Consider the following 15,115-nt stretch of genomic DNA (forward strand, 5'->3'; position numbering starts at 1 on the left):
GGACCAATACATATCCGAACACACGTGGAAAACCATTGCCAACCACCAGTGGATTCCTCATTTAACCAAATGACTAGTAAATATATTCATTGTTATGTTGATTGTCATTATGTGGAAGGTAGTCAGATATCTTCGGAATGCAAAACAGAGCCAAAAAAGAGGCATCAAGGTTCCTGCATCCAACCTCATCCAGCACCTCGGAAACATACGATATCACAACCAAATTTACATAAAACTTTTGGGACAGTCCCACCTAGATCAATTTCACTTAATGAACGTAGATTTGAATTCGATAGTATAACTGAATCATAAATTCTAAATATTCAAGCTATATATAAAACCGACTAAATTAGTATTATGATTTTATGAAGTGTTGTGATTATTTTAAACTATTAACATTATTTTATATTTTATGTATTTACACATTTTCTATTGGTCGGCTGGTTCTTATAGAGTGGTCAATATGTTCAATCACAAATTAGTCCATTATTTTGTAATCTCACATTAATCTTTTATCGATCTATCGATTAGTAGCTTAATTACAGTTTCTTCAACCTCCTGCAAACTAGGGATTGCCTAATAGGTATTGAGGAAATGTTTGCAATTATTTCCTCGGTTCAAATTATATTTGCCAGCTTTCAAAATTCAAAGGTTTTGTTATAGGCAGAGGGCAATACACTTATTTGATGAATCGTAGCATTTTAGTGAGATAATAAATAGAGCTTCGGGACTAGTTTGTGATGCAGTCGATTATGAATTTTTATCTCAACAACAACTATAGTGTAATAACTCAATAAAACTATATTCTACATCACGAGTTCAGCATTTTATTTCATCATCATCGATCAAGAAGAAACGGACACAGGACATTAGAAACAATTCGAAATTATAATTACATTCGGATTATCCACCTGTTAAGGTTCGTTTTATTAAGTCGATTTCTCGTTTGTTGCCATATGCGTCGAGCTCTTCTTTGTTCTACTATAAGTTCTCTTATATGGAGCGAGGTATTATGGTTTTCTTGCACACTTATTTGGCGCTGTGGTGTTGCTTCCCATCCTGTTATAGAATAGAATAGAAATATGCTTAATTATCACTGAAAATTGTACAATTTTGTTGACAAAGCTTACAAAAAGTCAGCAAAATAACAATGACAATTTAAAATTTACTGAAATTACATAAATCGTCAATATCACAAAATAAAAGATAATAAAATAAACAGACCTGTTGTTTGTAAAACAGTTTTTAAATAGTCTACTGCTTTCTCTACATCTTGGTTTTCTTTTATCCCAATATCTAATCTAATCTTTGTGTTTACAGAACTTTGAAAATATCCCAGTTTGTTTCTTTAGTTGGTAGTTTGGGTGGTGGTGTTCTCCATATTATGCGTGTGCTTAAAGTTATTATTATTGTGCTGTGATCTAATGTTATATCGAAGTTTGACTCTAATGCACTATGGATGCCAGCTATCCCTTTTATTACAGCGAAATCTACCAAATCTGGGATTTTGTTAGGGTTCGTAGGCCAGTATGAGGGTTCTTCTATTGATAAATATTTTAAGTTATTTTGTTGAATGATATTTATTAATGCTTGACCTTTAGGCGTGATTAATCTGGAACCTCATGTGGTGTGTTTGGAATTCCAGTCTCCTGCTACTATGAATTTGGATCCAAGAGTTATTATAAAATCATGATACTTTTCGCTTAAAATGGGAGATCTAGGTGGGCTGTAGACTAATGCTACGCTGAGAGAGGTGCTTGTTTCGATTTTAATGATTGCTGCTTGAATGTTTTCCATAATCTACCGTTGGACTGCATAGTGTTTAATTTTTTGTTTAATAATAACGGCAGAGTCTGCATGTGCTTCTCCGTCTGGATGGTTTGCATAATACACAATATCGTAAGGTATCTTAATAACCGTTCTTTGTGTGGCATGCCTTTCAAATATTAATAGAATGTCTATATTATTCATTTTTAAAAACAGTGATATCTCTAGTATATGGTTTGAAAAATGCCATTAGCATTCCACGACGCAATTCGTAATGACTTGAAAGCTATTTTGTTATTTTGTTAATGATTATAGTTAACATGGTTAAAATCATGATATTTTGGTTTAAGAGTTGAGAGAATCCGACACCCTCATTAGGGTAAAAGGAAGGGGAGAAAGAAAGAAAGAGTTGAGAGAACATATTTTTGAATTCGTTTAGGAAATTTGATTTGTTTATTTGCTAGTTCATTGTTGTTATTGTTGTCATCTCCATTTATGTTTTAAATGGCAGTATCTCTATAACTGATTCTGTTGAAATTATGAGCATGATGTTGGGTAGGTATATTTACATTGGGTCTGTTGACAGGATTTTGAGTGGTGATTTGTTTTATTTTGTCATTGTATCTGACATTTAGTAGTTCACGATAAACAGAACATCCTCTATAATCTCTATAATTAGGAGCATGGTCTCCGTTGCAGTGAGTGCTGTTGCTGGCGTGTTTTTTGGTTTCGTACAGTCCTTTGTGTTGTGTGATCCAGCGCATTTTACGCAATTCTATGGTATTGCACAGTACGTTTTAGTGTGACCATATCCTTGACATCGTGTACATTGTGGTATATTTCTTTTAATTCTTGGTGGTTCTACCCTTATTTTACAATGTTGTATATACTGTATTTCAAATATTTCTTTGTTGTCCGTTTGAAGCTCGAGGTCCACAAAAAATAATGGTAATGGTTCACGGCTCAATTTGTGTCTGACATTTGTAATGTTCCTTACCTTATTACCCTTTTTCTGATGATGATGATGATGATGATGATGATGATGATAGTGTGTTTGGCGTGAAAACTAGTCCATTTGCCACAGATTTTTGAATGAATTATATTTATGAATTGAAACTTGATTGTAACAATTTTATATTATATATCCGGATGCATATAAGGGATTACATACGAGTTCGTATATTGATTTCTGATTCAGTGACAGTAGGTGGTTATATTTACTAGAAGTTGCACATTACTTTTAACCAGAATTTCATAAAATGTAAATACGAGTGCTTTAGTTTTAATACATCCAAACAGGATATGATTAATATCACACTGGGAAATATTATGGCATGAGCACTTTCTTGATTCTATAATGTTTTATCTAAGCAGGTGAGCAGGAACAGCACCGTGACCAGTTTTTAATCTTGTGATAGTTGCTGCTGATCGTTTGTATGTGTTACAATGGAATATGTGTGGTAATTCTGTTAGGGTTGGTAACGTAGAATGAATCTTGTAATAATGATTATTTTATGTATTCGCCAACTTGCCAGTTAAAATTTATTTTTTTATTATAACAATTGATTAGATCTCTTACTGTGTAAATATATTTTTGTATACCAGAGTTACGAAGTTCAAAGCCGAAAACGGTTTTTTAAAAAATTTATTTTCGTAACAAAATTTATTTATTGAGAACGTACAGGTATGGTAAAAACTACAAAACAAAAAGCTCTTAATCTAATTAAACACTGGTATATATAGTCTTTCTATATGTCGTCACACATTGGATAATCCAGGGACGTAACTCCTCCTCCCTTAGAAAGAAGCATATCCTTGGGGTGTGCTTCTTTACACAATAAATTTCTGGGGTTTCTTCTTTTCTTCTTTCTTCTTGTTTTCTTTCTTCTTGTTTTCTTTCTTCTTGTTTTCTTTGACGCACAGTTTTACAATATTTAGTTAAATAATATAAAATTAAAATGAAAATTATTATATATATACAGATTGTCCAAAAACTTGTTTGCTTAAAATAAATTGAATTATTATTGTTTAAATTATACTTTTGTGTTTCTAACTTTTCTAAAATATCTTTAGTCTTTCTAAGGTTAATTGTATTAAGATTTATTGGTGAAAATTTTGAACTTTCATTTTGAAAAATATTAATAGAAGGAATAACTTTTGGAAGATTTATATGAGCAAAGTGACTTTTACTAATTTTTTCTGTTTGGAAGACTTCATTCTTGATTTTCACGGTACATTCAGGAACTGATTCTAAAACGTAGCTTCCATGTATTGGTAAATTTTCTTTTGAGTTTGGGCACTCGATAATTGCTAATTCTTCTTCTGGAACTGTAACTATCCATTTTCCGTCGCTGATTCGTGTAGATTCTATCTTCTTTATCTTTACTTCGAAATATTCACATGACAATGCCTTTTTCTTGAACTTTATTAATTGGACTGCACAAGGGGCTTCCTCGGTTATCGTTAGTTTATTACTTCCTTTACATATGTACTCTTCTGAGTCTATTTCTGTGCATATATCTTCCATGTAGATATAGCTAAATTCATTAAGTGCAAGGAATGGTTTGTAAGGTAAATGAATAAGATAATTTGAGTTATTCATAGGAATATTAATAGGAAATAGTTGGTAATAATCATATATTTCCGATTCAACTAATGGAATCTCTAATACAAATGTAATTATAGAATTTACTGAATAGCTCTTAATATTTATTATTTTCTCATACTGAATTATTTTTTCTAGTGTAGAATCAAAAGGCATTAATTTTGACTTTGTCTGAGATTTTGCTTTCTTTATTTCATTTAAAAGTTCAATTGGATTTACTATAGAATTGTGCAAGGTATTTATTTTGGCAAATGAGATTGCAGTTTCTACTTTTTCAAAAATATCATAAATTGTTTGATAAAGTAAAGTAATTTGATTTATCACTATAAATGACTGAATATGCGTATACATACTTTTTTCAAATAAAGCTAATTTATTCTCTATAGCTTCAATTTTTGATTTCAAAATCAATTGATTATGTGAAATATTATTTATAACATTATTAAAAGTATTTATAAAAGATATTTGTCTTAGGGAATTTACTTTTAAGTTACTTTGATTATCTTTTAATTGCTTTATTTCGTTTTCTATTCTTTCTGCGTCTTCTTGGTCCATATTTCCTGTAATACATTTTATTTTTGTTCCTAGAGGATTTAGAAGTCCTCTTTTTATTCTCTTTTCTTCCTTATACAAAGGTGGATTAATTTAATATATCTGTTCTTCTATTTTACTTTGTAACGTAATTAAAGGAATAAATGAGTTTTCTAATTCTGGATAATAACTTGTTTGATTTTTGAAACTTGTGTGTAGTCTTTGAGCTTCATTTTTCAATAAATAAAATTCTTGTATGACAGAAGTTAAATTGTAAATTTGTATAAATGTCCAGTGTGTAGAAATTATTTTGGAGCTACCTAATCTAAAAGGTAGGAGTCCTGGATATGTAGTTACATCTTCAAACTTGACTAAGTTGTCTCTTGCGTTGATATAGTTGACTGCTCCGAAGATTCCGACGATAAATCTGAAATATTAGGCATTATTTTAGTTTCGTTTATGTGGACTATTATTTTCTTTTTATTCTTGGGATTTTCAATTTCTATTTTCCCATTTTCTAATATTTGTGTAAGTATATAAGGTCCAGTATATTTTCTACTTAATTTTCCTCCGCGAGTTTCTGTTTTTCTATAAACTTGTGATCCTAAACGAGGATCTTTTGAGTTTCTATCTTTATTTCTTTTTCCAATTATATTCTCTTTAAGTTTTTGATTTTCTTCTTGTACACTTGTATATAGAGCTTGAGTATTATTTTGATGTGCATTAACATATTGAGTATAAGCTTGTGCTGGAATAAGTCTCATGGGATCTTTACTGTCTGTATGTCCCGATACTAATTCGAAAGGTGTATGGCCAGTTGCTGTGTGTATAGTACTATTATAGGCAATAAGAGCATAAGGCATAATGGAAATATTATCTGCATCTTTATCTTTTTCTTTTAGTAATCTTAAGTGCTCAGTTAAGGTAGAATGGAATCTTTCTACCGGGGAATTGGATTCGTGATGATATGGAGTAGTAAAATGTATTTTTATTTGATGAGTTTTTAATAATTCATCTACAACGTCATTTTTGAATTCTCCGCCACTATCTGCAACAATTTGTTTCGGTATTTCGAAAAATGAAAAGAAATGTACTAATTGTTGACACACTGATATCGCTGTGCCAAAATATGGTAACGCTTGGCCATATTTTGAAAATTTAACTATAATTGTTAAAAATCTTTGATTGCCAACTTTATAAGTATCTATATGTATTATCTCAAAAGGCTTGGAAGGTGTGTGGGTTAATATTAAAGGTTCTTTATGTGGATTTCTATTATATTTTGATCTTTGGCATATTTCACATTCGTTTATATATTTTTCTATATCCTTTTTCATTGATTTCCAGTAGGTAGTAATTTATTTTTAAAGCTCTAAGAGTCTCTGAAATTCCTCGATGATTTGTTTTGCCGTCGTGCTTATATTTTATTAGTTGATTTCTTTCTTCTGGTAATACATTCTTAACTAATTTAGTGCATTCAATCAATTTTAATTTTGTAAAATATTTACGCCATACATTCTGAAATATTGGTCGTAATTCTTGAGATAAGAAATAAATGTATAAAGTATTTTTGCACGCATTTTCTTTTAGGAATTAGGTCACACTTTCTTCGTCAGCTGAAATTATTATTTTATGTCCTTCAAAATTCTCGCATTCGCGTTTTAAATAATTTGCAAAAGGCGCTCTTTTAACGATAAGTTGATAGGCTTTATTGTTTATTATTTCATCTAACACTGAGAAACTATTTGAAGATTCAGCACTATGGGCTGTATCTGTGTCTGAGTTATCCATTTCAACGATTTCATTGTTCTTATTTCCTGTTGATATAATTTTATTTACTTGTGGGTTTTCTGTAAATTTAATTTCCGCTGGAGTTTCTCCTAGGTTACTTATCATAGTAAACGCGTTGTGATCATTTATCTCAATTAAACATGAAGGAATTTCTGCATTTTCGATTTTTGTATAATTTAGTATCGCTGTACCAGATCTTCTGTTAACTGGGACTTTAACTTTTTGAGCAGTTCTTGGTGGTATTATTATTTTACTAGGTTTAAAATATTCTTGTTTAGTTGGATCTTGTGATGTTAAAAATATTGGAAGAGAAATGGTTGGGGTCCTTAGTTTTGAATCTTTAAAATCAATAATAGCATTGATTTGTGATAAAAAGTTGCATCCTAGCAAACCGTCAAAATTAGGAGAGAAATCGAAAAGATAAAATTTATGACAATTTGGATTTTTAAAACTAGGGAATATTGGAATGGTCATAGTTTCATTATGAATTGAAGTAGCGTGTGCAGTATGCACAGCAAATTTCTCAGGAATTATATATTTCGAAAAAAGTTCTCTTGCGAGGTCAGGTCTAAAAAAACTTTGTTCTGATCCTGTATCTATTAAAAATGTAGCATTAATTTCTGGAATTATTATCTTAGGTAATTTATCATATTGTTTAATAGCATTAAAATTTATGTGGCTGTACTTATTGAGGCTTGGACTGGAAAATTTTCATCATTATATATTCTTCTTTCGTTTTCATTGCACCTTCTTAAATTATTATTATTATATCTTTCTTCTCTTAGATTATTACTAGTTATTTTATGATTAAATAAATTATTTGGAGAACGTCTATCATTTCTAAAATTACTTCGTAAACTAAAGTTATTGGAACTTGTATCCATTGGCTCAGGTCGCATTGAATTTCTGCTTTGATTTTGGGTAGGAATAGATGGCTGATATCTAGGTATATTTGGAAATTGTCTTTGAAATTGGTTACCATTATTATTATTAAAACCATTGTTCGAAAAACTTGGACGATTTTGAAAATTATTATTTGGATTTCTGAAAAAATTATTATTTCTTAATTGACTAGAACTTTGGGAGGAATGTCGATTTTGAAAATTATTGTAATTCGAAAAATTCTGATTTCGAGAAAAATTATTTCTATTTGGAAATGAAGAGAGTTGTGAATTATTATTTGAATTTCTATTGGAATTATTATAGGATCGAGAATTATTAAAATTTGTGGGTCTCGTAGTATTACTTAGATTTTTGTAAGAAATAAAATTTTCTTCTTCTTTAGCGAAAGCCATTGCTTGTTCTATTGAATCAGGATTCTTTAATCTGACTACTAACTGCATGTGATAATTAAGGCCATTTATAAAAGTTTTAAGACAAAGATCTTCATATTGTTGAATTTTTAATATTTTTACATTTAATTGGTCATTAAGCATAATTATTTTTGAACAAAGAATGCTTCTAGTATCCTGGATTCTTAAACCAAAATTTTGTGCATTTTCGTTTCTTTCTGGTTTCATTGAAATTATATCTTGTATTAAACAATCAATTAATCTCTGATCAGAAAATGTTAATATAATAGAATCTTTAACTTTTGCCCAAGAATCAAGTTCTGTTCTTGATGCAATAAGGTCTGCAGCTCTGTCAGTTAACTTACTTAAAACAGTATCAAAAAGACAAACATTTATAGGATTATTTGCATCTCTATTGCTATGATTATTCAAAAAATTTTCACATGATTTAATAAATCTATTTAATTGTTTCGGATTGCCATCAAAAGTAGGAATGTTATCTGCTTGATATTTAATTCATTGAAAATTAGGTTGAGTCATTTCGTTAAATGTTAAATTTACTAAATTATCTAAAATGTACTCCACAGTGAATCAAAAAATATATAATATATAGGTAAAAATATGGATTTTGGTAAAATAGGAAACACTTATATGAATATTTTCATTTTCTATAGACTTCAGACTATTTTTGTTCTTCCATCTGCACCAATAGGATTCTGGACGATGCTGGTTCCTTCTCCCTGGTCTTGGCTTCTCCAATGGGTTGTGGACAATGTTTGTTCCTAGCCCTGGACGTTTGGCTGTTACCGTACCCGAAATGTAGATTTTTTCCGTTAATCTTTAAAAAGAAAAATTGCACACGAAATTCGGCAAGGTTAACACGAACACTGTACAATTTCGAAAAATCCGAATGACGGCGCCAGTTACGAATGGCGTTTACTTGAAAACACTATAAAACTTTGAAAAATCCTACTGACTGCGCCAGTTACGAAGTTCAAAGCCGAAAACGGTTTTTAAAAAAAAATATTTTCGTAACAAAATTTATTTATTGAGAACGTACAGGTATGGTAAAAACTACAAAACAAAAAGCTCTTAATCTAATTAAACACTGGTATATATGATTTTTCTATATGTCGTCACACATTGGATAATCCAGGGACGTAACTCCAGAATAAGTAGAATAATTAGCAAGCTCGTCTACTATTTCATTACCTTTTATACCGGTGTGACTTTTTGCCCAAATAAAGGTTACATCTTTGTTTCTCATTTTTTGTTTAATGTCCCATATTAGCTCACATGTCTTATGGTTTAACTCAGTATTATTAAGTCCGCTACTCTGCTTCTGCAGAGTAAATAGAGCAAGGTGAAGGAAGATTTATTTTAAATGATTTGTTATTGGAAGGAATGTACACTGGAGACCCTATCTTCCCATTGTTCAGTTTAGAGCCATCTGTGTAAATTATAGTTTTATTAGTATATTCACTCAATATGGAGTTCAACAATTTGTTATTTATTTTATGGGAATCTGAATATTTCGGAAATATAATATTTGATTTTTTGAAGATCGTATTAAATTCTAATTTATAAAATGGTATAATAAAACCTTTTCCTGGATTTCCGCTTTTATTTCATCTATCGGAAAGGAGTGATGTAGGTATAATCCAAAATATAGGCGATAATCCAAAACAGTCACAAATTCATGAAACACAATATAGGGTAGAATAGAATAAAAATATATAAAGATAGTAAAGCAAATTCAAGAATCTTTTGCATCAATTTTTCGGGAAAATTAAAAACCGAAAGAATAATTTTGTGTAGATTCATTAAACACCAAACAAAATTGATCGTGGATTTAAATAAAAAAATAATAAAATAATGTTGAAAACAGTAATTGGGACTTCACTCAATTACAGAAAGATTTCTTATAACACCTGTTATTTTTCTTATAGTTCTTGTATTTTTTAGGGATTAAGAGTGACAGCCTTGATTGGTGGTCTAGGGACTGCATTAGCTGCAGTCGTGAAAGTTTTTTCTATCAGACAAGACTTATTTCGGTTGGTACTTTTAGGCCAAGCGATTGGATCGACGGCGCAGGTCTTCGTAATGTGTCTACCTGCAAAAATTGCTGCGGTTTGGTTTAGCCCCAGTGAGGTAAGAACTTTTTCACTTGCTATTCCTCGTAACATAAAGTATATATTTAAGAAATATAATATTTTCTTTCGTAATTTACCCTGAGAAGTTAAAATATAGTACTGCAAAGTCACTGGCAACTATAGACTTTTTTCTTTTACAAATACCGCTATATTATGGTTTATTTATTGATGGCACTATTTAAATGATATGATTATATATTATAAATTAGTGTAGTTATATATTATAAATAAAATAATACATTTTTAGGCGTCGTTAGCTTGTTCATTGGCTGTATTTGGTACCCAACTAGGTTTTGCACTTGGTTTTGTCCTTCCTCCAAGCCTAGTCAAGAACTCTGAAGATCTCAGTGTGATCGCTAGTGGACTTCAACAGCTGTGTTGGCTTTTAGCAATTTATATGATACCAGTTAGCGTGGCTATAATATTTTGTAAGTATATGTGCGTTTTTATAGCTTATAATTTGTGATGTAGTGATTTTTAAAACATACTCACAAATCCACTCCTTTATCTCCTTCAATTCAATATGAGTAATAATCAAACGACGACCTTTATTAGTTGGAAATTTTATTCCAGTAGAAATACCTTCAGTTAACGCATTACGACCATTCGTAGCATGTTTGTATTGCCAAAATTGTCCTATTAAAGTAGGCATCTGATATTATTTTGAAAATAAAATGAAGGTGTTTTTTTAACATTTAATAATTAAAATTGTGGACACATAAGATCACTTTGGCATGATAATTAACGAGGCAAAAATAAAAGTCATGGTACTAATAAGAGCATCACAGTTTGGGCACTTAACCGATCTCAAAAACCCCATACTTAACGAGTCTTACTTGATCAATAACAAAGCTACTGGGTGTTTTATCTATTTTGCCAACTTCTTCTTTAATTCATAACTTTTAACCATGCTGTATATTTTCTTTAAATTGAAGAATGTTGAAAATTTCCTTAATTATTTCTCTTAGGAAATTTCTTTCACGCCACCTATGTCCATATACAGTCTGTCCCAAACCCTTCTTTCAGTGCGTCACTAATTTTGACGCCATATAGGATTTTAAGAATGTCGAGAATTATTGCATGACATTTTAGTTCAATCTGACAGTTGAAGGATCGTAATCGGCTAAATGTGAAAAGGTTATTTTTTGAAAATGTGGAGTAAAAATTTTAAGAATTCAAATTTTTTTAAATTTACATATTAGAGGTCCCGTCCTGTATAAAAAAATTTATTGTGCATTATATTGGAACGGCAGTTTGTCATAATTCCTATTCTATACATTCCAAGGAAAGTTACAGTTACAGAAAGTAAGTAATAATTTAAAACTTACTTCACGAATGGCAGAAACTGGTAATAAAGTTGTCCCAGCCTCTTTTTCTAATTGAAAATAATTTAATAATTTTAATATTAGTCTTTGTTCATTCTCGGTATATCTCGGCATATTTAAAATATTTTTATGACAATAAATACAAAATTAAATTTTCACTGTAAAATGTCTGAAAATACTATCCTGGAATGACAATTATCATGTTATCAGTTGACATTGTCAAAGTACTGTCACTATCGAGACCATCTGCGTCAAATTATATTTATGCGCATCATTGATTGGATATCTATTTAACGTATTCTAAACTTTAACCAATTATATATCCGTAAGTAGAATTCGCTTTAATATGCAAATACCCGTGAACGATATATAATTTTCTAAGTTTCATGTATAATAATCACAGATTCACGTTTTTTTCTGTCACTTCTAGCTTAATGCGTTAGAGAGAATTCGATAAACTGTGACACACTGAAAGAAGGGTTTGGGATGAACTATACTTTGCTAGACCCATTAAAAATAACCCTTAAGCAACGAGCGATTTGTCACGCCTGTTCGCAACAACGAAATAGCTCACAGTATATTGTCCTTTCTCTTATTATCTTTCGTTAGTTAAATATAAACTCTTCCTCTTAACAAAGAAGTTCGTTCCCATTGTCGAACAACCCAGCCTATTTTCTAAGAAAAGCTGAGATGTGGCTCTTCTATGAAATAATCTTTTCAGTCAGGAGAAAGTAGAAGAGTACAGAAAATAAGACCACACCGGACTTGTCAAATAAGTACCATTTTCGCTTGGCACTCTTCGACAAATACTTCTACTCTTTTTTATTCCTAGCTGGTCTAAATATCGAAAATCAAATTCATTTTTCGTTGTGGTTCCTGTTGCATGCGGATGTCTCCATAAAACGGCGGTAAGTGTAATTTCAATTTACCATTATCCATCTATCTTCATACAGTGCTTCCTACAGGAAATTTTCTTTCTTGTCTTACAGACGTTCTCCAATTCGATGACACTGAGTCAATTCTGTTTACCGTTTCCTCCATCCATTCAGTTCAGTCTATTCTATTCTAGTCTAGTCTATTGTGAGGATTGATCTGATGTATTACCTGTACCTACATTGATTTGATGATTGATGTGCTGATTATATCCACGGTAATTCGGTACCTTACTTACATCATCTACGCTGCTTGAGACGTCCCAATACACGTAACACGTACACTCATGAAAGAACTTCATTACCTGTAACTACCTGCCGCCGCCTGTAAGTACAATATCGTATTCTTCAATTGTGAGTAGCCGAGATTTTTATGATTCAACGATCATCTTTTCTCTGGTGCTATCTAAATCATCAGGAATTGATTTATGACTCAAGTTCAGTGCCTTTAATTTATTTATGGTTTGTTTATTTTGAATCAAACCGAACGAATTATTAATAGTATAAATTTACGGTATCGACATACATATGAGGTATAATCAGATTGGTTTGATATGTAGGTTTCCCTGTTCCTTTAAAAATAGGGTGGTGCTCAATTAACTTCCCTTCTCTTTATCTTTTAATTTCTCTTCTTTTGATATTCAGTACTTCACTAACTAATTCTTTATGCTCGATTTCCAAAGAACCCCGACCAAGATACCTCTACCATACTGAAGCCCGAGCCTAGTGCCGTTTCCTGGGTAACCTCCATTTTGTCATTAAAGAGGGTACAATATTTGGCACGCGAATATACTTTAAGGTATTCAATCGAGTAATTTATTTATAATTATAGGAATCCAGCAGAATGTCGAAAAAAAAGCATCGAAAATTTGCAAAAAAATAACTATTTAAATCTTGTTTAAAAATAAGTAATTATTCAAATCCGGACCTGGATTTTTTATAATTATAAACAAATTAATCGATTGGACACCTTAAAGTATATTCGCGTGCCAAATATAAAGAAAATATACAGTGCGGTTAAAACATTGTGAATTGTGAATTGAAAGTTGGCAAAATAGATAAAACACCCAGTATCATTTTTATAGTTAACGTATGTTACTTTTCCAACGAAACAGTCTGTATAATATGGATCGGTTTAGAGAGTGTTAAAAAATTCTTGGTATCCAGTATCGTTCTTATGATATGAGACTCAGATGTTTAGAAAACCAACACACCAACAGATATTTAAATTACAAATCAAATCGGAAAATCAATATTAAAAAGGAAATCATTAAATCCTTATACGATAGAGCCAAAATTACTTGTTCTAACGAAAATTTGTTCTTAGAGGAAAAACATTTGTTAACATCTTTTTTATTAAAAAATGAATATCCTTTATCGTTTTTTAAATACGGAATTTTCAACAATCGACCGAATAGAACAGAATAACATACACAAGGAATAATTCGAGGAAAATAAAAATACCATACATAAAAGGATTATCAGAAAAACTTAAAAAGATAGGAAATAAATTTAACATTTCAACAAAATTCAAAACAACAAACATATTGAGATCTAAATTTATTTTATCTAAAACTAAACCTAACAATGAACAAAGAATTGTATTTATAAAACACTTTGTAAATGTGATCAGTTTTATTTAGGTGAAACATCAAGGCCATTAAATGTTAGAATAAGTGAACATCAATCTTATATTATAGTTCTAAAAGAAACAGATGGTAAAAAGACAAAAATCAAAGAAGCGGCTCTAATTATACTAGATGAGACCAATTGTGTCGCAAATTCCTCGGCAAAATGCAGTAGGATCTGGATACCCGTATTAAAAGACGAAGTTAATAAACGGAAAATACCACTATTAGTAAGTCAGTAACATAAAATCAGAATTTGGTGTTTATTGAGAGTAAACTAAATGTAAGACCAAATACTTACCATTTCGAGATAGTATTATGAGGTTTTTCCCCGTTTTTTTCCTCGTGATCTACTATGGAATCACTAACAGGAGAATTTCACTGTTATCATGGCATGTGGTTGTCTTTTTAAAGACGAATCATATGCTATGACTGTTTCTGATAAATATTCTGAAGTTAAAATTGATTTCATGTAATCGAATGAACTATCTTACAATAAAGTCGTCCCATGAACGCAACTCAGCAATATTGGCAATATCATTTTAAAAATGTCTACTTTAAAATATATAATATATGTCTGAATTGTCAATATACCTAAATGAATCAGATAAAATAAAATTATTAGAAGAATTTTTCACCGAGTAACAAAAAACAAAATTTGTTTAATTTATTAATGTTTGTATTTTGAGAACGATTTCCGAAATGGAAATTGAAACGTCTATAAACTTATCTTATTTTAAACTTCATTTGTGGCTTATTCCCATTAAAATAGTAATTACCTACTTGATAAATTGAGAATTGAGCAAGAATTGAGTTTATTCCTATTTTCTTTAGATTTTCCTGCCCAGCCACCTCTACCACCAAGCATAGCCCAATTCGACGAAAGAAAACTTAGAAAAACTTCATTCAGAGCGTTCTGGGATAAATTTACAAATAGTTTGAAGCATTACGGTTTTGTTTTGCATCTGGCGGCATACGGAATAAATGTAGGAGTCTATGCCGGCTTCGGAACTTTCTTAAACCAGATAGTTGTGCACTTTTTTCCTGTAAGTATTATTAAAAATTAAAACGAACCATAAAGTGTCGTTGCA

General features: G+C 30.7%; 1 protein-coding gene across 1 annotated transcript in view; it reads left to right on the top strand.

Annotated features, from left to right (window-relative positions):
- LOC140445177 (choline/ethanolamine transporter flvcr2b-like) overlaps positions 1-15,115 on the top strand; it is a 47,119-nt gene that overhangs the window by 14,214 nt on the left and 17,790 nt on the right. The window contains exons 3-5 of the mRNA XM_072537051.1: positions 9,952-10,137; positions 10,387-10,567; positions 14,859-15,070. Coding sequence (XP_072393152.1) covers positions 9,952-10,137; positions 10,387-10,567; positions 14,859-15,070 — 579 coding nt within the window. The remainder of the gene's footprint in view (positions 1-9,951; positions 10,138-10,386; positions 10,568-14,858; positions 15,071-15,115) is intronic.

Source organism: Diabrotica undecimpunctata, chromosome 7, assembly GCF_040954645.1.
Source record: "Diabrotica undecimpunctata isolate CICGRU chromosome 7, icDiaUnde3, whole genome shotgun sequence".
Classification (NCBI taxonomy): domain Eukaryota; kingdom Metazoa; phylum Arthropoda; class Insecta; order Coleoptera; family Chrysomelidae; genus Diabrotica; species Diabrotica undecimpunctata.